Below are 20,584 nucleotides of genomic sequence, written 5' to 3' on the forward strand. Positions count from 1 at the left end.
CACGGAAGAGTCTAGGAAGAGATTGTAGGTCGAGGAGAGAGGGGTGCGTTGTGTACACCGGTGTCTATGTGAATGTTGCTAGTGGCATGTTTCAGTGGCTGGTCTTGCTTGAGCTTACCCCACCACAGCTGACGTAGAGGGGCCACAGCCCACCCACACGCCCAACAGATCGCCAGCGAGCGCTGTTCGACCAAACTACCTCTTACACCCGTCAAACACGCGTATCCCTCGTTTCGCGCAAACCTCGCCCTTGCCCTGACGTGCGCGATACCACAGTTACGCGTGTCATTGGATGTCCGCTTCCTACTGCATGAAATTGCCGTGCATCCTCAGCTGGCATGTAGCCCCAGGCGGCTACCTAGTAAGCGCACCAGGCCATGATAGAATCTGTGTCGCATGAGGTAGATCTCTACAGAACCGCCATCTCCACAACTCATAATGTATACCCCGTACCGATGTATGCATCGGCTTGTTTACTAGCTGTTCAATACCATAGTCGCATTATGCGGATGTCCCTTCAGATGTTTTCGCATTGCTGCATGCAAAGTTCTCCCACTCTCAACGAAGTGCGCTGAGACGGGCGCGGCAGAAAACGCCGTCGCTGAAGAGACTGCACATATCGTCGATGTGCACGCCGACCGTAGCATCTAGATCCATGGCGAGGTGTGATGGGCTATCATCTGAATGGTGCTGCCTCAACTGGCCAGGTAGGAAAGCGCAAGCCGCGACGGGAACCCTGGTCAGAGCGCAGCTGTGTCGAGACGATCGACTTCATGCTGATTGGGGTTTCGCGATGGGCTGAAATCTGTTCGGTTATGTGGTGTTGTGAATGGCTAGGAATGGCCATGTGGTGACGGTAGTGAGTTGTGGCTTGATGGCCTGGTGCGCGGTCCAAGTTGCGCCGTGTTACGCTTTCCACCGCCAGCCCGCCCGCGACTGCCGTATGAAGAGCACACAGCTGCCATCACGCCCCCAGGTAACACCACACCTCCGCAACTCCTTCCATCTCATCGCCATCGCCTCTCACACGACCTCAACTCGGCGAAATCATGCGGAACCAATGCGACTCCCCCATGCATATCGCTGGGGGCATAGTCATCAAGCGGTGAGCATGTGTAGGTGGAAGAACTGTCATTTTTGTAACGAGATTAGAAATTAACCTGTAAAGTAGGTCATACAACTCTAGAACCAACGCCGACAAGGGAATGGTGCCCTCCATGATGCGATGACCCGCTCTATGTATCCCGATCCATGGTGCCAACTGGCTTCCAATTCCCAACGCCGCAACAGGTGAATCGAACAAAAGAAAATACATCCAGTCATGACCCAACTAGTAGTTGAACACCGTCAATGACGGGTTCAGTACGATGGGCAACAGGCAGTGCATGATAACCGTTACGGCCCAACTAGGTATTGTTAGCGAGATGTCAATGATATGAGAGTAGGAGGGTACTTACGGCAGAACGGCAGTCAGACCGGTAATCTCCCAGCCGTGGGGAGCGAAGCATCCGAGGTAGATCATACCTCCGATCATGAGGATCATGATCATGTACATCCACTTGAAGCGCTTCCAGATCTTGGGCAGCTCGGCGAAGAAGTTGGAGTTGTCCTTTTCCTTGGCTGTGGCACCCCAGCTCATGTCGATACAGAACATGTGCGAGCAAATGGCGAGGAGGATGTGGAACGAGACACCACCGAAGAAGATCATGAAGAAGGGCATCCACTTGAGGTTCTCGAAGAAGGCACCCAGTAGACTGGCCTCACCGATACGGTAGCGCATGATGGCGAAGCAGACGTTGGACATTCCGTTGAACACGATGAGCAGGACGATGAAGATCTTCCACGATTCGACATAGTACTTGTCGAGATCACCGTTGAGCCATCCGACCAGGAAGTAGTTGAGGCAACCGAGGGGAACGGCCGATCCGAGAGCGTAGTAGGAGAAGATGTAACCGCAGATGGAGATCTTGGACGACAGCTGGATGTTGGAGAAGATGAAGGTGCGGAAGAGCTTGGTGAAGGGGGACTTCCACAACCAGGTGTGCACAGGGTTGAAGACCAGTTCGTTGCAACCGTACGCGTACTTCTCCCATCGGTCCAACTCGTCGAAGATGGAAAGAGACACACCCTCCTTGAAACCACGACCGTGGTAACTGGCCAAGCGGACAATGTTACCCTTGATCTGGAGACGAAGCGCGATATCGAAATCCTCGGACACGTGGCTCTCGGACCAGAAGCAGACGTAGCCGTCATCTTCCGGAGGGTTGCCGACGGACTGGACAGCTTGCCATCGCAAGAAAGCGTTGTGACCGACGAAGGGTGCGACTTCACCGCTACCAACTGAGAAGCGAATGGCGGTGTAGACAAGGTTAGTGAAATAGGTGATACCGTTCTCGAAGTAATCCCAAGAGACTTGCATGACACCAGTAGCGTGCTGAACAATGGCGACTTCGGGCGACAGGTACATTTCGGCTGCACCGTACATGAGGCAGTCTTCAGGAACGATGGTATCGGAGTCGACAATGAGAATGATTTCACCCATACGGATGTTACCGCCAGCCTTCGCGCGGGGGTCCGCGGTGAGAACCTGTTCGAGAGCCTCGTGATAGAGGGCGAGCTCCTCCTCCTCGGAGATCGAAGCATCACCATCAGCCTTGTCGAAACGGTTGTCGACCATGCTTTGAAGTACATCCTCGACCTTGTTGGAGGTGTTGAGAGCGAAGTTCATGTTCGAGGCCTTCTTGAACTTTCCGCGGCGAACGAAGCCTTCGTGGTTGTGCTTGGGGCGCGAGACCCATCCAATGTTGTTGTTCTCGTAGAATCGCAGGAACTTCTCGTTATCCTCAGCCGATCGGACGGCCATACCATCATCGTTGATGAAGATGCGTGCAGTTCCACCACGGGACTCGTAGTAGGAGATGGCGGCTTGCAAACTGGCGACGGTGGGCTTGACGACACCCTCAAGGGACTCAGTGTAGATGGGCATCTGGATGGTGATGGTCGACGGCGTGAATCCCGTGGCGCGTGCCTGGGCAAGGTTGGGCTTGACGGCGGAGTGGAAGCGGCTGTTAGACTTGACACCAGTGACGGGTCCGAACACCTCGAAGATGTTACCCAGGACGACAACGACGAAGAAGAGACCAAGGGCGATCCACAGTGGCTCGGTTAGGACGAGAAGGATACGGGGGTAGAAGTGATCGGTCATAGTCTGGAGAATGATGGCCTTGTTTCCGAGACCGATGACGAGGACGATGATCAAAACCATGGCAAGACCGACGAAGATGGAACTTGTGAAGATGAGAGGACGTGCGAGCGACTCCTTAGGACCTTCGGCCTTCTCGAGGTCACCATCAACCTCCTCAGCGTTGACCTCAACATCGTCCTTCTTGCTGTCGATAGCGAAGTCGACGGTTGATCCTCCAAGGGTGGAGTTGGCACTGGACTGGATGGCGCTGTCGAAACCACTGAAGGGGTTCTTTGATGTACCCCAAACCAAGGCCAGGATCCTTGATTCGATCTCCATCGCCTGGGAAAGGATCGCACCGAGGTCATCGTGCCATACAAGGAGGAGCCTCTCCTGGCGGATAAGAGCTGCGTATTGGAACTTGCGGATGGTACTCGAGGTAGCGACCTCTGCCATTGACTCGAAGATCTGGATCTGGGAGCCGTTCTGGAACATCAACTCCGTCTCAAAGGGCTCGAGAACATCAAAGATGGCCTGGGTACCATCGGTGCTCATGGTGAGGGCGACACCAGGGTTGATCCTCTTTACTGCCGAGAGAAGGTCCTTGTTGGCCGCGACGGGTTCTGTGACGTATTCTCTTTGACCCTTTCGGATCAGGACACCTTCGCAGGAGCCAGGTGTCAGGGCACTGGATGTCATCCATCGCATGGAGCATGCCTTAGCGTAAAGGTGCTTGATGATCTAGGTGGTGTGAGACATTGTTATGCAATCTTGAGGTTGTTTGTACTTACGGCACGGTATCTTGAGTCTTCGTCGATCTTCATGGTCAACGGCCGCGACAGGGCCGGACGACTCGTCGGTGTCTGGGGTACGGAGTAGCGGGAGGAGTCATTGACACTGCCACTGAACGATTGCCTGCTGGAGGGGATGAAGGGCCTGTCCCCATCGTGGGAAGGCGTGGCGGAAGACATGCCGAGGGGATGTCAAAAGAATTAAGAGGAGTGGTAGGGGTAGTAAGCGATTGTAAGGAGCAGACGAGTCTGTTAAAGACAGGTGCTGTGGTCGGAGCCAAGAAACGAGAGAATGGGCAAGGAGCCCTGCGAAGATCAGTAAAGCGCGAGTGTGTAGAGACTGGAAAGAGAACGGAAGCGGTCGACGAGCAGAGGTTATCAACGCGGCACAGTTGGTAGTGTCTACACAATTCTCTCCGACTACGCGAAACAGGGCCCCGCCACAATCCTTAGCGACTAGGTCAAAGATACACTCATGCTACACACTATCGAATGTTCGGCAGACCCCTTGTCTAGCACGTTCGAGTCTCAAGAAGACCTGCTACGCGAATGTCCCGATTAAGGTCACTGCGTCTGTCACAAACGCTATCTCGCATTCACCACCATCCAGAATCGGCGGCAGCGCAGACCGCCAACTGCACCTAGCAATCCTTCCATCTATCGATTATTTCGCCAGCGCACGCCCCGGTCGCTCTCCCGTCAGCTGGGCCATGGTGGTCCTCAATGTTGGGACAGTGGCTCCCTTACTAGCATCGACGAACATATGTTTCGCCGGTGCAACACCATCAAGCTATGGGTCATCATCGAGATCTGAAGCAAAAGGGGATGTGCAATTGTTTGTCGCATTCGGGTACCTTGCACGCCCACGCTTGTGCCTGAGCTAAGTGGAACGGTTTAGCCTAGCGGCTGCTATACTGGGCGTGCGCCACCACTTTTTGACGTTCCGCCGGAGGAGAATTTACTTTTCTCGACGTTCGGTCAGCTCCTCGGCGTCACGTAGCGGACCTGTCCAGCCAGCCTCCTACGTTGCGATTAAGAGTCAGGTCGGAAGTGGAGACAGCTGGCCGCCTAGCTCAGCGCCGAACCGGGCATCTGGAGCGCTGGGCCGCTCAGTCTTGCCGGCACCCTACGCCGCAAATACAGTGACGTCCTGCAAGCCAAGATGAGGTCCTGGCCCACGCGTGCGCCATCCCGACAACCTCTGGGCGAGCGGTACACATCCTCAGAAGGGGGACAAGACCCTGCAAATTGCTTTTACAGGATGCCCACGTTCCGGGAGCGGATGAATCCCACGTCGCAAACAAGCCAATGATCAATGCGCAGCTTACTGCATGTTGCCCTTGATAAGCACCCTTGCTGACTCTCCCGTGGTTAAGATTAGGACTTTGTTCCGCCTCTATTGATCCTGTACCCCCGTCTACATATCGAACAACACACAAAGCAGCTCGCCACCATCAGCCACACGTCACAGATTTTCTGCCTCAACTCTTTAACTTTGCATGACGCGATGCTCAGCTGGGTTAATTCGAGTCAGCACAATTGCTAGTCAACAGAGTTCGATTGCAGCAGCGGAGCTACTGGATATGCGACACCCGTCGTGGTTAGTGCGTTTAGCCGGCTCGCCGATAAGTCAATCAACAGCTTCTGGTCAGCAAGCCGAGGTGCAGGATTTAGCCACCAACGTGCAGATACGGAGGGGAGAATACAACATCAGAAGCTTGCATACTGGCAAGCCGCGTCTAGGCTGACCCGCCAATGCATAGACGGCTGCATCAAGGGCTACGGAGGCGTATCTACAGGTCCACACTTTTCTGGGTACAAGCGTGGAAAACCCAAGTGTAGATCGCGCGGGTTTTGAAAAGCGATCGACCGGGCGCTAGACAAAACATGAACCATGGATTGATGTGCCGTGGCGCCCGAGATCCAAGTCAACTCTCCAACGTCAAGCCTCAAGCACAAGCCTAGCACCGGCCGGTCAAATCCTTCCGTATCCTTAGCGGTGTGTGGCTTTACCCCCTGGCACGTTGACTGCAAGGCTGTCACACTAGTTCTGCGCCTATCTCATCTTTCCTGACGTACCTGCGTCTAAACGAACGCTAGAAACAGCCACGCTACTGTGCACTATTTCCAAGACCGTAACAAGCGACTGGGATGAAACTGCCATGGGCACTGCCCGCCCCTTGCACTTGCAGAAGCCATCACGTCGAGAACGGCAGATACGCCTAGAGCCTGTTGAATGTTCTAAATCTAGGCTTTTGGAATCCGTGAACCTCGCTCTTTCCGACGCCGCTTGAGGCTACTATCGATTTATCGGTGCCGCATACTCAGCGCGGCGCTCGCTCGGCTTGTGGTATCGATACTTCAGCTCCCAACAACGTCCCCTGCGTCGTTTTGTGTATTCTTCTAATCTCCTTAGACGAGGTCGCATACGGCAATAAACTACCTTGCCCATCGCTAATACTTTGGCATTTCGATTCCGCTTTTGATACTTTCATTCTACAGTACGACAATGCCTTCCTTCTTCAAGCGCAACAAGAAGGCCAGCCCTGAGGAGGACGCACCGCCTCAGGCCCACTCCCAAGATGTCCCAGACCTTCCTGCCGGCATGTCACAAAGGATGCGTCCCGAGTCCTCAAACCAGGGAGCATACATTCCCAGAAACCCTTCCAACCTGTCATTCGGTCCTATATATGGGAGCCAGATCAGCGCTTCCGAGATACGGAAACAACCGCGACCCTTCAGAAGCTACAGGCTACGGGGCGAGTATGTAGTACCCATTCCACCCGCTGTCAACTTTGATCTAATATCCATGTTAGGCGTGAGCAGCCATGGGTCGACGACCCAAGGATGAAGAAGACCAAGGTCGGCAACTGGATCACCCTTGGCTTCATCATCATCGGCTTCTGTGTCAGTGGATACATCATGTACACTGGTGTGCAAGAGGCCCAGATACCTGAGCAATGTCTTATCATGGAAGACAACTTCGAGAAGATCGACCCCGCCAACTGGGGCTACGAGATCCAGACTGGCGGCTACGGAAACGGAGAGTTTGACTGGACTACCAACGACCCCAAGAACAGCTTCGTCGACGCAGAAGGTCTTCACATTGTCCCAACCCTCACCACCGAATCGACCAGTATTACCGAGGAGCAGATTGTCAATGGCTACACACTGAACATCACCAAGGCAGACGGTGACGGCTCTTGCACATCCAGCGACTACAAGTCTTGCGGTATCCGCTCCAACTCGACCACTGGAACTATCATTCCTCCTGTTCGATCCGCACGCATGACCACCAAGGGCAAGAAGTCGATCAAGTACGGCCGCGTCGAGGTTGTGGCAAAGACAGCCAAGGGTGACTGGCTCTGGCCCGCCATCTGGATGATGCCCGAAGAGGACAAGTACGGTGAATGGCCTCGCAGTGGAGAAATCGACATTGCTGAGTTCCGCGGTAACTCGTACAAGTACCCTGAGGGTCGTGACTTCGTTTCTTCTACGCTTCACTGGGGTCCCGACTACAAGCACGACGGCTACATCAACACCCACGGTACTGCCTTCTTCCGCCGCACAGACTTCGCTTCCAGCTGGCACACATTCGGTATGGAATGGACTGAGAACTACCTCATGCTGTACCTCGACAGCCGTCTCAAGCAGGTCATGTACTTCAAGTTCAATGAGAAGAACAAGCTGTGGAACAAGGGTGGCTTCAACGGTCTGACCACCAGCAACGGTACTCTCTTCGAGGACCCCTGGAAGCAGGGCGGTAAGAACGCGCCTTTCGACGAGAAGTTCTACCTCATTCTCAACGTCGCCGTCGGTGCGCAAAACGGATGGTTCTTTGATGGCGAGGGTAACAAGCCCTGGGTTGATGGCAGTGACTTTGCTGTCCGCGACTTCTGGAATGGTATGTTCACACCCACTTCGCAACACTATGATCACTATACTAACTCTCCAATAGCCAAGGATGACTGGCTCCCAACCTGGGGCGAGGGCACCGAGCGCGGCATGACTGTCAAGTCTGTCAAGATGTGGCAGGCCGGCAAGTGCTAGACCACCAGCGTCTGACTGCCGAACGCTCCTTCCTTTTTCTATCCGATAACCCCACGGGTCCACTTCACACTATAAACCGGGTTCACGATCACGGACGTATCACATTTCTTTTTCACAACGTCAGTCAGGGCACAAGGGCACATTAGATGAACGTTTCCCATTTCTTTTCCTCCCTGGCATGGTAGAGGCGCCGAGGCGTCTTGGGCATCTAACGTCCGCATCGAACATTTTACAGATAAGGACAAAACAATACTGTAGTATCTAATAGATTTTTTTCTCACCAATCGCTTCTATGCAATCACACCATTCCCATGCAGCTTACGTGCAGCGGAAGTTGACAGCCTAGCGACAGGCCTCCAGCGACACGACATAAACGAATTCACCGTCGTGCATAATCGCCGTATGTACGACGCATCTCGTATCCGCAATCATGGTCCCACAAGCCTTGCGAAGCATCCACTCCAGCCTCGCATCGAAGACACTCGCAGCTTCGCGTCCATCACTTGCATGTCGCGTCAGCACTCGTGTCTCACCTTCCTTCCCTGACCCAGCGAACACGCAAACAATGCACCCCCGCGCATCTCCATGTCCACCGCCCGTTCTCGCCTTTGCGCAGCTATGCATCGCACCCCTGAGAAAAGCACGTACGGTGTCGATGCCAAAGCGCGATAAACTTTCTGTTGAACATACGCACTAATCTCCACACGACTTAGACTGCGACTCAGTCTCCTAATCCAAATGCAGTAGTCGCAACGCTAATGCTGGCGAATCAGAGGCCTTGGGCACGAGCACGACTCCCACCTGTTTAAGTTGCTGCAGGGGCTCACCGGCGGAGGCGCTTCCGCTTATCTGTACACGGGAGCGCACGAACTGCGCCGCATCATCCCGATTTTGATTGTCTCGTCCCACTTGTCCCACAGTTGGCGGGCCTGGTACCCAGTTCAGTTGGCAACTGGGAGGGTGTTTACTTTTTTGGGACCTTCTGGGGTTGGCCGTTTCAGTCACCGCAGGAGGTTTTGTTTGCTTTTCCGAACTTCCAAGTCCGCAGGCGTGGGATCAGGGGCGTGGCTAGGGTACCGAGATTCACCCATGGTTCATCACAGGTATGATGCAAGAGGGGTTGCCTACTTGGACTACATGCCGCAGAGGAGGGGCAGCGACTAGCCAACACCCTCTCATCTCTCGTGCATATTCCAACATCATGGTGTGCTTACAATCAAGGCATCATCCACTCTGGTCCCCAACACCAATCTCCCTACTTTCAGGTTTTTTCTTGTCGCTCATCAACCGCGGCAACAGCCTTGCTAGGCAGCCACGCGAGGGATTTACCGGTGGCAACTTGTCTGCTCCATCGCCTTGCATACTGCAAGCCAGAACCCATGATGAGGCGGGCTGAGGACAACGTGGGACGGCACAATCCGCGGAGGCTTCGGCTGGGCGCCACGGTATTCCAGAAGGTGTAGATTGCAACTCGGAGCGCCACCAAGGCTTCTCACAATATACAATACTTCGTCTATGCATTGCGATGCTCGCTAGCCCTAGCAGTTGCAGCAACAGGGTAAGTACTTTTTACTTTGCGATTGGGCTGTTATCTGCCAGCTCACATCGGGCCTATGATACCTTGCAGTTCCACTCCGCTACTGCACGTTACCATGTCAATCTCGTCCTCGATTGCTCAACTACTCTATCTGTCATTCCAAGTATAGCAACCGACAATCACAGTCGCACCCAGAACCGGGTACTCAGCTACCCGACGGGCCGTCGCTGCTGCGATACGTTCCTCAACATCAGAGACCCTGTCGCCTTACCATGACCTTGACTTGGAAATCCCTCGGCTTGACGAACCAGTAATTCGTCGTTTCCCAATCTGCAGCCTGCAGGTGGGGGGCGAGCGAAAAATCAAAGTCGCGCACCAGCATGGGGATTAGCTTGGACATTTCCAAGTGCGAGATATGTCTTCCGATGCACGTTCGTGAGCCTAGACCAAACTGTTGCCACTTTTGTTAGCCGCTGTCCATCGTGAGAGAAAAGAGATGAAGGATTTGGTGAGGCTGGCTGAGATGGCGCAAGAGGCAATGGTGAACGAGTGGCGTTATGTTTGTGGAAACGACGACACAGCGGTCGGCAGAAGCCGAGCAAGGTGACATTCGGGTGCTAGGACTTACCGGCATCCAGTTGCGGTCCATGAGACTAAGCTTTTCTTTATCGGAGCTGAGCCAGCGCTCAGGTCGGAACACGTCTGCGTCAGTGCCGAAAACAGATGTGTTGCGGTGAGCCACCCAGGAGTTGATTCCGACGATAGTCTACACAAGCAGTCAGCCTAGAGAACGCGATTTGACATGCACGGCAACTTACGCCCTCGGGAAAGAACTGATCACATATGTTCGCTCCTCCAGCGGGTACCACGCGCTCGAGTGGTAGGCCAGTAGCCGGGTGCATACGCAGCGCCTCTTTCATGACGGCTTGAAGATACGGCATTTCCTGGCTTTCCTTGAATGTGATGTAGTGGCCAATCCTGCCTTCGCGCTTCCGCTCGTCGATCTCTTGACGCAGAGTCTCGAATGTTTGCGGGAATTTGAGTAGGTAGTACAGGATTGCGGAGAGACTGATTGCTGTAGTATCCGAACCAGCGACCATGTTCGACACGCAGCCCATGCTCAGATGGTACATTGTAAACGCCTTGGGGTTATCTGCATTCTTCTTGAAGAATTTGGAAAGGAAGTCCATGCTCGTCTTGCCTTCCTCGATGCCATCGACAGGAATGGCTTTGGTCTGCGCCTTCTCGTGTTCCGCAATGCGCTCTTGCGTGAACTTCATGACATACGCCCTCCCAGTGCCTGTCGGACCAGCCAGCCAATTTCGGATGGGAAAGAGATATTTGTGCAGCCAGGAGAAGATGCCCGTAAAGGTAGCGTACCACAGGTGATCTTCGAGAGCCGCGATCACGCCACGAATGTCCTCACCCCTATCCAAAAAGCCCAGTCGCTTCGAGTATGTGATCAATCCAATAACATCGAAGGCATAGCATTGCAGCCAATGCCCCATGTCGGCATACGCACCCGCACTCGCTACCTCCTGGAGGCGCTGGCTGAACAGGTCTGTGCATTCGTCGACGTACGGCTCGTAGCTGACGAGCGATGACATTGTGTATGCGCTCTGATATTGCCTCCGGTTCTCGCTGTGTCTTGGTATAGTTTGGTCGGCGAAGAGGGACCACTGCGAAGGCGACGGGTTCTGCCAGGTTGCGTACCACGAAGACTTTGGAAATTTGGCGCCGTGCCCGTAGACAGTTTTCTGAGCATCGGGAGAGGAGAGGGAGTATCGATTCGGACCGTAGCGGACTATTTCGCCTGTGGTAGTAGTGTAAGTATGGTATCGGGACAGATCAGGAACAGGCCGGCAGGGTCCAACTCACCATGCTTTCGATGCAGCTCAATGTTGTCCTGTTCAAAGCCTCCTCTTCTCACTCTCCAAAGATACCACAGGTCTGTAAATCGCGTTGGGGCTGGTCCAGGTACATTTCGCAATGGTGAAGATACATTTTTGAAGAACGGAAAGAGGATGCGCGCGACAACTGCTACGACAGCTGCGAAAGCAAGGACTTCGGAATGCATTTTGACAACCTCAGTCACAGATACAACAGCAGTCTAATCGCGATGTGCTCTTATAGCTTTCGCGACGCATTTCGCGCGATTTGCTACATGTTTAGGCTCGTCCGAAGGTTCGCTGTGCGGGGAAGCGATGACGCGCGGAGAAGGGCGGATGGCGGGAGCGGGATGTGGAGCGGAGTCTAGCATGCTCGTACGAACATTGGAGGGATTCTGGAGACTTCACATCATTTGCGTTCGGCATATACTGGCCATTTCGCGGTTGAGAGATGATACAGCGGACCGCGTTGTTGGGTGAATGGGATCGATGTGCAGACATCAAAGTCGCGTATAGCCGAGGTAAACGCGTACTTAACACGAACTGCATCCGATGAAGAAGCACCACCATTCCACCATGTCAACACTAAAAGTATGCCTACGGATTCTTCTATTTTCATATGATCTGACTGTTCAACAGAAAGCTGGGGAACAATTAGGATAATCAAGGTTCTCAAACTCACCAACCATCTGAGCCATTGCTACATGCATCCTGCCCACTGTGATCGCATCAAAGAAATTTTCGCGTTGCGTATCTACAAGTATCCAAAGCTCCATTCTAGGTACACGGCGTCATCGTATGTAACAGCATTTGTGTATTAGCCCAGACGAGCAGAATAGATACCACGGGGAGTACTCTACACTCTCCTCCACATCCCGACTAGAAACCAGATTAGTTAAAGGTCTTGGGGAAAACGCTCATCTATCGTGAGCACCGGGTCATTTGGGACCGAACAAGTTGAGATCCCTACTTTGGCGGTCGCACTATCGGGAAGGTGCGACCGCGCAGCTTTCAATTTCAAAGCTCAGGTGGCTTCTCCACGACTACAGAGCCGGACTGGGTTTTCTTATCACAACCCTGAGCTTTCATGCCGCAGCAGCGATGACATTACCTAGTTAGATTCTATACCAGTAGCACATTCTACCTCATGTAAAGCTGACATGTTAGTCTAATTGCTGCGTTCTTATGTTTTGGTATTATCTAGATGAGAGCCACTTCCCAAGTGTGAGCACAAGCACGGAATTTACCACCACGCGAACTTTTGGAATCGCGGGCATCAGCTCAGCTCGAAATACAAGAGTCGTTAAACGCGATCCAGAAAGGGCAACATTTTGTAAAAGAACGGATTGGCATGATCATTGAGCTGCGATCTCAGCGTTTGGGCATCACTGCTACGATGAGCAATTCATGACCGACTAACAGATCAAGGCGGAAAATGAATTTGTGATCGCAAACGCAGTGAAAGGTATCCATTTTGTATCACGCACATATCTAGAAGGCGAGCTGCCACATGTCGGTCAGACGCTCGTTGTTCTCACCAAGCCCACCATGGATGATGACGCTGTCGTTGCCGCTCTCAGCCTTGACCACATCAGCATCAAACCAACCACGGGGGTCTGGAGTACCATCGCTGCCCTCGGGGTGTAGTTGAGTCCACCATTTCTCGCTGATGTCATAGATCCAGACGTCTTTCAACATCTTGCCTGCACCGGCATGACCGAGCGATGAAGGGTCATGTTCACCAAAGAGTGTAAGGAGCTTGTCTTTTCGAGCCAGCTTGACTGGTAGAAGAACACAGACACTGCGAGCCTCAGGCCCATCGTTGCCATCCGCTTTGAATGTATCGGTTGACCAAGTATTGTTGGCAAGGTCGAAGACGTCGATACTACCACCCTGCTCCGTGGTTCCATCAAATCCATTCATCCTGTAAAGCTTGCCACCACTGTAAGCGATAGAAGTTCCTCCTCGATGCGGCGCCGGAGCGTCGGGGGCTTGTTTCCATGTACGTTCGTTGATGTTGAACATCCACAGATCTGAGAGACGGCCACTTGCGGGACATCCAGCATGGAGGAAGAAGTTGTCTTTGCCATCACTAGTAGAGCAGTGATAACTGCGAGCTGGTGGATATGGCGCAGATGAATCAGCAGGCATGATCTTGGACCAGGCTGAGCTTGAAGGATCGAAGCACCATACTGCACCATCTTCCTCTATTGGGGCCATGTCGATGCCACCCCGACCAGAGAAAAGGTACATTTTCCCTATCAGTACAGCTGATGCACTTCCAACGCGGGGACTGGGCGCCGAAGAGACATCCTTCGTTTCCAAACGCTTTGCATCTGTGGCGTCGTTAGTGCCGTACCTTGATGGCCTACTACGATGAGGGGAAGTACTACCAGACTTGAGCGAGACAATATCGACTTTATCATCCAGCGGCTCCCTTGGCTTCACTTCACCACCGAAGATGCAGACATGATCGTCGATAACGGAAAGGACTTGGGAAGATCGGCGCAGACGTTCGTCGTCGAGAAGACGCTTCCAGGAACCTTTGAGCGTACTGATGGGCATCATGGGCATCGTTGCAGTTTGTGAAATCTGAACTGGAACGGACAGCAAGTGACTATGTCAAACTTGTAGTCCTAGATTAGTGATATATAGCTCAGATCCAAATCGAGGATTGCGTCATGTGCGGGTGGTAATACACCTGCTGTTTGCAGTGACATGCTGGTGAATCTAGAAGTGGAGAAGGGGCTAAGCAAATAGGGTTAGGCTCGAATGCAGGGATCGTCATCGCCCTAGCTCCTTCCAAAAGTTCGCGACCATCGCATTTCACGCGCGAACACATGCGTTTCAACACGCCATCATGAGGCTTCGACTGACGGTCCAGCGGAATGGCCTGCCTGCCGCCAACATACTCTGGAGCGTGCCTGAGACGAACAGCACGCAGGCATACACCATTACGCGTCTGCTCGAGGATGTCAACCACATTATCCCGCTAGAGGCCGAGCACTGGGGCCTGGAGCACTATGTCGTCGAGGTGGGCGGCTTCGAGTGCCTGCACTTTATGCCCGTCACGAATGCGCTCAAAGAAGACGACCATGTTTCGTATGTGATTCCTAAATCTCTACACTAACATCTGCTAACAGCCTCCCAGCATCCGCCCACTCATGACTGCCGAAGTGCGCGCGCGCACCCTCACGGGCCGTGATCAAATATCAGACGGAGGCCAACATCTCGTCGACGGCGTTCCCTTCGGTCGACCCTACCTGCGCCAACCTAATCGACCTGCTGTTCGCATACCTCCGCGCAAACGACGCCGACTGGACGATGGGCAGTCCGACGACGATACTGAAGCTTTGGGACTTCTAACGGAGCATGGAGAACCATCCGAAGCGCGCGACGATAATGCGACGCTGAGCGGTCACAAAGGGTCGGGAAATCAAGCATCAAGAGCGAAACGGGTAGTCAAGTCGGTGCAGTTCGAGCAGCCCGAAATTGATGATTCGGACGACAGCGAGGAAGATGATGATGACTTTGCACCCGAAGAAGCAGAGCAGGAGGCGTCCTCTTCAGACGACTCGGACTCGGACTCAGACTCAGACTCAGATTCAGAGGCAGACGCAGACGCAACGGCAAAGGCAAAGTCGGACGCGTCGTCTAGCGCCTCAGATACCTCAGGTTCAGATTCAGAGACAGACACCTCGAGCGATTCCGACTCCGACTCCGACGATAGCGACGCAAGCTCCCCGCCCGATGTCTTGTCTTCCAAAGACGGTCGCAAGACCAAAGCAGCCACAACGCATGTACCCCCCGGAGATGGACTCAAAGCTACAAAGCTGAGGAACTCGCGACGTACAAGAGCTAATCGTCTGCGTAGTCTCAAGGCGTCGGGCAAGCTTCCCGAAACCGCTACGTTCAGCGACCTGGCCGCCTACGAAGACGGCAGGTATGGTCTGGATGAGGAGGAACCTCGACACACACAACCTTTTGCCAAATCCCAAGGCAAGAGAAAACGATTAGACGAAGATGAGCCGGCAGAGGAGGTCGCGGAAGACACAACAGAGCTGGAGCGAAGGAAACGGGACCTGATGGCGAGGTTCGGAGAAAGCACAGAAGCGACGGCACGAGCGGACGAGGCCATACAGCCAACGACTCCGGTCGTTGAGAGAGCCACTACTACCCTAGTGGAAGAAGAGCCACCGGCGAAGAAAGAGCCTACCTCCAGAAGACTGCGACCAGACACCCGCGCCATCGGTCGGATACTTGCGCGACAGGCTGGGCCTGTTCGGAAGACAAAAGCGAAGGCACCGACACCTGAGCCTGAAGAGTGGTCAAACCCCGATTTCTGGAAAACCCGAATCAACCTCTCGGCGTTTGAATGCTGGGAAGAGGACTTTGAGCTCAGCGCTCCGCCCTTCCCGTTTCAGCAGCACTGGGACCCAGCCAGCAAGCTTATGCATGACAAAGCTAAGAAGAAGAAGCAAAAGAGGCGGAGTAACGTGCAGCAGAAGGCAACGCCAGTAGAAGAGGAGGAGGAGGAAGAGAAGATCATCTTAGACTACGACGATGCTCCCACAACGAACCCCGACTCTGAGTCCATCAACGCAGCCGTCGAGGACCAGCTGCGTCAAGATCTTGCAATGGCTGCGCAGTCTGATCTGCCACCACTTCCTGAAGACATGAGCACCCTGCCAGATCTCACGTCGTCCGACATGAAGGCTGGTGCTGTCATCGCCTGCAAATTCTTTACTGTGAATCCCGTCACTGTTACACCCGAGATTAGCGGATACAAGACAGCTACTGTAGAGCAAGAAGGCGACTCAGGCCCTGGCGCTGGTACGATCCAGCTCAAGATTGCTTTGCGCGATCTCCCAAAGAGGGAGAAGAAGTTTGACAGCAAAGGCAATCGCATCTACAACGCGGCCGACGCTCTCCTCATGGAAGAGGACGACGAGGATGAGGGCTTGTGGGAAGGCTCATTTGGCGAGCTACTTGAAGCGAAGCTTGTAAAGGCTGCATAAGTGATACCACGAGGTATGCGTCGTTGCTTGGTCGACCGTTCGTATGGTTATCGGCAACATGTAACACCCTCTATCTTGCTTCATCGTACATCTTTCAATATACCCAATTTCATCTACTTTTGACCTTTGTGCATGTGCACGGTCCGTGAATCCGAGTGTGGTGTCGCGAACTGGAGTTTGGTGAGGTTACCCCGCCGAACGTCATGCAAACCCCTCCAGGTCCAGAAGCTGCAGAGCTGACAGCCACCGGCACTACTCATTACCACGGGATAAGTTTCCCATGGCGAGCGTCTCATGTACACAGGGTCTTTGCCTGCGTTTGATGTTTCCTACAAGCCTTCGCCGGCGGTGTGACTTCCCTTCGGAGCAAGTTGCCCGCGCCCGCTATTCCTCGGCGTCCCCAATTCAGGGTCTTAGCCCCAAAATTGTAACTGCCGTGGCCCACTAGCTTCATGATTAGACGTGGACGGGTCGTTATGCGATGGAGAACCGACGAGGCCGTGTACGAATTTTCGGCAGATGCGTCCCGTCTCGTCATCTTATTGCTAAGCCTCTAGCCAAACTACAGCACCATTGTGTCTGACGGACAAACTATTGCATAGCAAAAACCACAACATCTCATGTAAGTGTTGATGCTGCGATAGTGCCACAGCATGCTAACCGTCGTACAGAACTAGACACAATGCCTCTTCCCACTGGTGTATATCGGGCCGACCACGTCGGCTCCTTCCTCCGCCCCAAAGCCGTCCTCGAAGCGCGTACAAAGGCAGCCAACGGTGAGATCACCGCCGACGAGCTCCGCAATGTCGAAGACGAACACATCAAATACGTCGCAAAGAAGCAGATAGAGAACGGTCTCCGATCCATAACCGACGGCGAGTTCCGCCGCGCATACTTCCATCTCGACTTCCTCAAGCACGTCGAAGGTATCGAGGAGAAGGGTCAAGTGGGAAACATCAGGCACAAGGATGGCTTCTCGCCACCAACGCTGGTCGTAAAGGGAAAGCTGGCCCACCCCGAGGCCATTCAGGTCAAGGATTTCCAGTTCCTTGAGCAAGCGATCAAAGAGAATGGCGGCAAGGCGAGCACAAAAGTCGCCATCCCATCGCCGACAATGGTGCACTTCCGTGGTGGACGCGCCTCGATCGACATCTCCGCATACCCCGACCTTGATGTCTTCTTCGAGGACCTCGCGCGCGTATACCAAGAGGAACTAGACAGCCTGTACAAGGCTGGCTGCCGCTTCGTCCAACTCGACGACACCAACCTGGCCTACCTATGCGACCCCGACATGCGCAAAGCCGCCGAGCAAGAACGCAACGAAGACCTCAGCACCCTCCCCCGCAAATACGCCGAGCTCATCAACAAGGCCATCGAGAAGCGACCTGCAGACATGAAGATCGGCATCCACCTCTGCCGCGGCAACTACCGCTCCAAGTGGTTCGCCTCTGGCGGCTACGAGCCCGTCTCAGAAGTTCTCTTCAAGGAGCTCAACGTTGATGCCTACTTCCTCGAGTACGACGATGCGCGATCTGGCGACTTCTCCCCGCTGCGCCATCTGCCCGAGCACAAGGTCGTTGTGCTCGGTGTCATGAGCAGCAAGAAGAACACCCTAGACGACAAGGAGGAGATCATCAAGAGGCTACATGAGGCGGCTAAGATTGCCCCCAAGGGTCTCGATCAGCTTTGCGTGAGCCACCAGTGTGGATTCAGCTCCACAGCTGAGGGTAACGAGTTGACGGAGGAGGAGCAATGGGCTAAGGTGAAGCTGAGTGTAGAGATTGCCAAGCAGGTCTGGGGCGATGATATTAGCAAGTAAGAAGAGTCTTGTGTCGGTTGGGGGAGTTTGAGGCGCTGGTACTGAGATGAAAGCATGAGTACGGTGTTGTGTAAAAGTGGTCTGATCAGGTCTCAACGACTGATCCATGTATGTATTATGAAGTGACGGTTCAACCCCAGTGAGATCAAATGTATCAAATATAACAACATTGCCGTGTCATCGCATGCTAGTGGCATAACGAACAGCTGAAACCAGGCGGCCTTTTGCTCTGCAGTTCACAGATCTCATGTTGAGCGTTTTACTCAACAGGGTGGTCTTGCTACCCAAACCACAAGCTGTCATGGATGTTGCCTCTGATGTTTCAGTTCCCTTCTACGTCTACAGCATACTTCTGTATGTCGCTCTTGTAAACATCTCTGAACAACCCCGGAATATCAAAGAAACAGACCTCGAAGTATTTCGGACCACGATAATCCTGTTCTCGGTGCACGCGACAAACGTGAAAGTGCGTTATCATAGCATCGAGTAGCACGTTGATATTGTCATGGTAGGCGTTTTTCCTGCTCTTGTTTGCATGGCCGTCACGGCAAGCGTGAGGAAGTACGGCTGGTGTAAGAGGTCCGCGTTTCTGGTAATTTCGACCGAGGTAGACATGCCAGAGCGGTAGCTTCCTCAATCTCTGGTATATCGACTTCCACGATCCGTCCGTTAAGGTCACATCCGTGGCCTCGAACCATACCAAATTCTCGGCGCGCTTGAGGAATCCTCGGAGTCGGCTACCACTTAGGTACAGATCGGAGAGCTCTAGTGACTGCAAATGCTCGTACGAGCGGGCCATCATGTGTGTAGAGAATAGACTTTCGCAGCCATGGCATATCCTAAGCTCTGGAACCCCGTTGCATCCCAGGAGTTGTAGGCGCTCAACACCAGTAGTGGCAGCAACAACTTTTAATACATCCGGATGGACCGGGCGCACATTCTTGATGTGAGCTCCAACTTCGCGACTCTTCGCAACATCTTTGCCGTGTGCATTTGGTGTTAAGAAGACAGCTTTCATGATCCAAGGTCGAAACTCCGACAACGAGTCTGCAAACAGCCCCCATCCGGACTTCTGAGAGTTCTCCAACCAGAGGTAAACATAGGCGATCTTCTCTGGAAACTGCGACAGCTGCAGTGCTCGCAGCACAGTTGTCTGTTCACTGAAAATATGAGTCCCAAAGGGTAGCTCTAGCTCGAAGAAAGAGTCCGCGTCTTGATGTTGTCGGAAACATTGGGCGAGCACATGGGCGGCTTCACCAGACCTCACAAAGCTGTACTCGTCCTCGTGTAGCAGATACCACTCGTAGTCGCTTATTGTCTTGGGTTTTTTGGGCGGGCATACAGTTATGCGCACCATTGGATTGCGGAAGGCGGAGATACGGGACAAGTGTAGGAAGAGAGCAAGCGACGACGACTCGAGATAAAAGCGGCATTCCTGGAGGCCGTACCGAATGCTTGCGTCGAACTCGGTCCTGGCGTAGATGGCTTTGCATGTCGATCGCAGCGATCCAAAGTCTCTGTTCTTGTATGAATACTTGTTGTTGTTGGTACCCGACGCTCGTCCGAGGAAGCGACATACTCGGCTGAGGAGCTCTACTGGAAGCTCGATCAAGTCCATTTTGTCTTTTCGCTGGTGGTCTGATCAGAACGACTGCCCTATATGGTCTCCAGAGGGTCAGTCAAATGATGCTAGGTTGAGGGATTGGTTTATGTTGACCGAACGTAGAGAGCGAGAATTGCTGTAGCCCCGAGGTCAAAAGCTGCCCCTGCCTAGGTGATAAAACCTGTCCGTGCACCAACGATGACTACATGATTTGGTCAGACCACCAGTGAATATTGTCGACTATTCTGGAGTTGCTCTACGAGCTACGGTCATGAGAATGTAGCCTGCGCTCTCATATCTGTCTGCCAGCCGCACACTGGTAACAGTACGTGACCGAGGATTGAAAGAATCCGACTGAACCTAGAGAACACGCATTGTGTTCTTTGGGTGAATGTACAGAGGAATGAAGAGGGAAGGAGCAGTCAAGGAGACAATAAGGGATGATGTCACCACGCTAGGCCAGAAGAGAGTGTCGCTCTTTCTTCAATTGCACTTGAGCAGGCATTCCACCCACAAACTACTCCAAACATCACCGAGACTAGATATAAAGACTTTGTTTATCGGTGCTTGTTTCGCTGGCTTCTCTTCAAGGACCCATGGCCCGAAGGATGTGTCCACCCGTCTCCCGGCGCTTCTATCGACGTCAGCAGCCAGATGTCCCGCAAGCGCACTGACGCTTGCTGAGTAACAAAC

The 20,584-nt window shown here is 53.4% G+C and overlaps 7 protein-coding genes across 7 annotated transcripts; 3 read left to right on the plus strand and 4 right to left on the minus strand.

Moving 5' to 3' along the window:
* Positions 1–1,330: 1,330 nt before the first annotated feature.
* J4E78_004695 (uncharacterized protein) lies at positions 1,331–4,155 on the minus strand (the record flags this gene model as incomplete). Its single annotated transcript, XM_049365323.1, has 3 exons — positions 1,331–1,406; positions 1,458–3,925; positions 3,976–4,155. 3 exons carry the CDS (start codon positions 4,153–4,155, stop codon positions 1,331–1,333), a joined length of 2,724 nt encoding a protein of 907 aa, XP_049223124.1.
* Positions 4,156–6,484: 2,329 nt separating this feature from the next.
* Positions 6,485–8,025, plus strand: J4E78_004696 (uncharacterized protein; the record flags this gene model as incomplete). Its single annotated transcript, XM_049365324.1, has 3 exons — positions 6,485–6,738; positions 6,792–7,879; positions 7,934–8,025. 3 exons carry the CDS (start codon positions 6,485–6,487, stop codon positions 8,023–8,025), a joined length of 1,434 nt encoding a protein of 477 aa, XP_049223125.1.
* Positions 8,026–9,812: 1,787 nt separating this feature from the next.
* Positions 9,813–11,639, minus strand: J4E78_004697 (uncharacterized protein; the record flags this gene model as incomplete). The annotated part of the gene is made up of 4 exons (XM_049365325.1): positions 9,813–10,013; positions 10,191–10,328; positions 10,381–11,375; positions 11,441–11,639. The coding sequence occupies 4 exons, from the start codon at positions 11,637–11,639 to the stop codon at positions 9,813–9,815; spliced, it is 1,533 nt and encodes a 510-aa protein (XP_049223126.1).
* A 1,303-nt stretch (positions 11,640–12,942) lies between these two features.
* J4E78_004698 (uncharacterized protein) lies at positions 12,943–14,025 on the minus strand (the record flags this gene model as incomplete). Its single annotated transcript, XM_049365326.1, has 2 exons — positions 12,943–13,787; positions 13,845–14,025. 2 exons carry the CDS (start codon positions 14,023–14,025, stop codon positions 12,943–12,945), a joined length of 1,026 nt encoding a protein of 341 aa, XP_049223127.1.
* A 286-nt stretch (positions 14,026–14,311) lies between these two features.
* Positions 14,312–16,469, plus strand: J4E78_004699 (uncharacterized protein; the record flags this gene model as incomplete). Its single annotated transcript, XM_049365327.1, has 2 exons — positions 14,312–14,553; positions 14,603–16,469. The coding sequence occupies 2 exons, from the start codon at positions 14,312–14,314 to the stop codon at positions 16,467–16,469; spliced, it is 2,109 nt and encodes a 702-aa protein (XP_049223128.1).
* A 682-nt stretch (positions 16,470–17,151) lies between these two features.
* Positions 17,152–18,288, plus strand: J4E78_004700 (uncharacterized protein; the record flags this gene model as incomplete). Its single annotated transcript, XM_049365328.1, has 1 exon — positions 17,152–18,288. One exon carries the CDS (start codon positions 17,152–17,154, stop codon positions 18,286–18,288), a length of 1,137 nt encoding a protein of 378 aa, XP_049223129.1.
* Positions 18,289–18,610: 322 nt separating this feature from the next.
* Positions 18,611–19,906, minus strand: J4E78_004701 (uncharacterized protein; the record flags this gene model as incomplete). The annotated part of the gene is made up of 1 exon (XM_049365329.1): positions 18,611–19,906. The coding sequence occupies one exon, from the start codon at positions 19,904–19,906 to the stop codon at positions 18,611–18,613; it is 1,296 nt and encodes a 431-aa protein (XP_049223130.1).
* Between the last annotated feature and the right edge of the window lie 678 nt (positions 19,907–20,584).

The sequence above is a fragment of the Alternaria triticimaculans genome (genome assembly GCF_023758025.1).
Source record: "Alternaria triticimaculans strain BMP 0046 chromosome Unknown scaffold_5, whole genome shotgun sequence".
Classification (NCBI taxonomy): domain Eukaryota; kingdom Fungi; phylum Ascomycota; class Dothideomycetes; order Pleosporales; family Pleosporaceae; genus Alternaria; species Alternaria triticimaculans.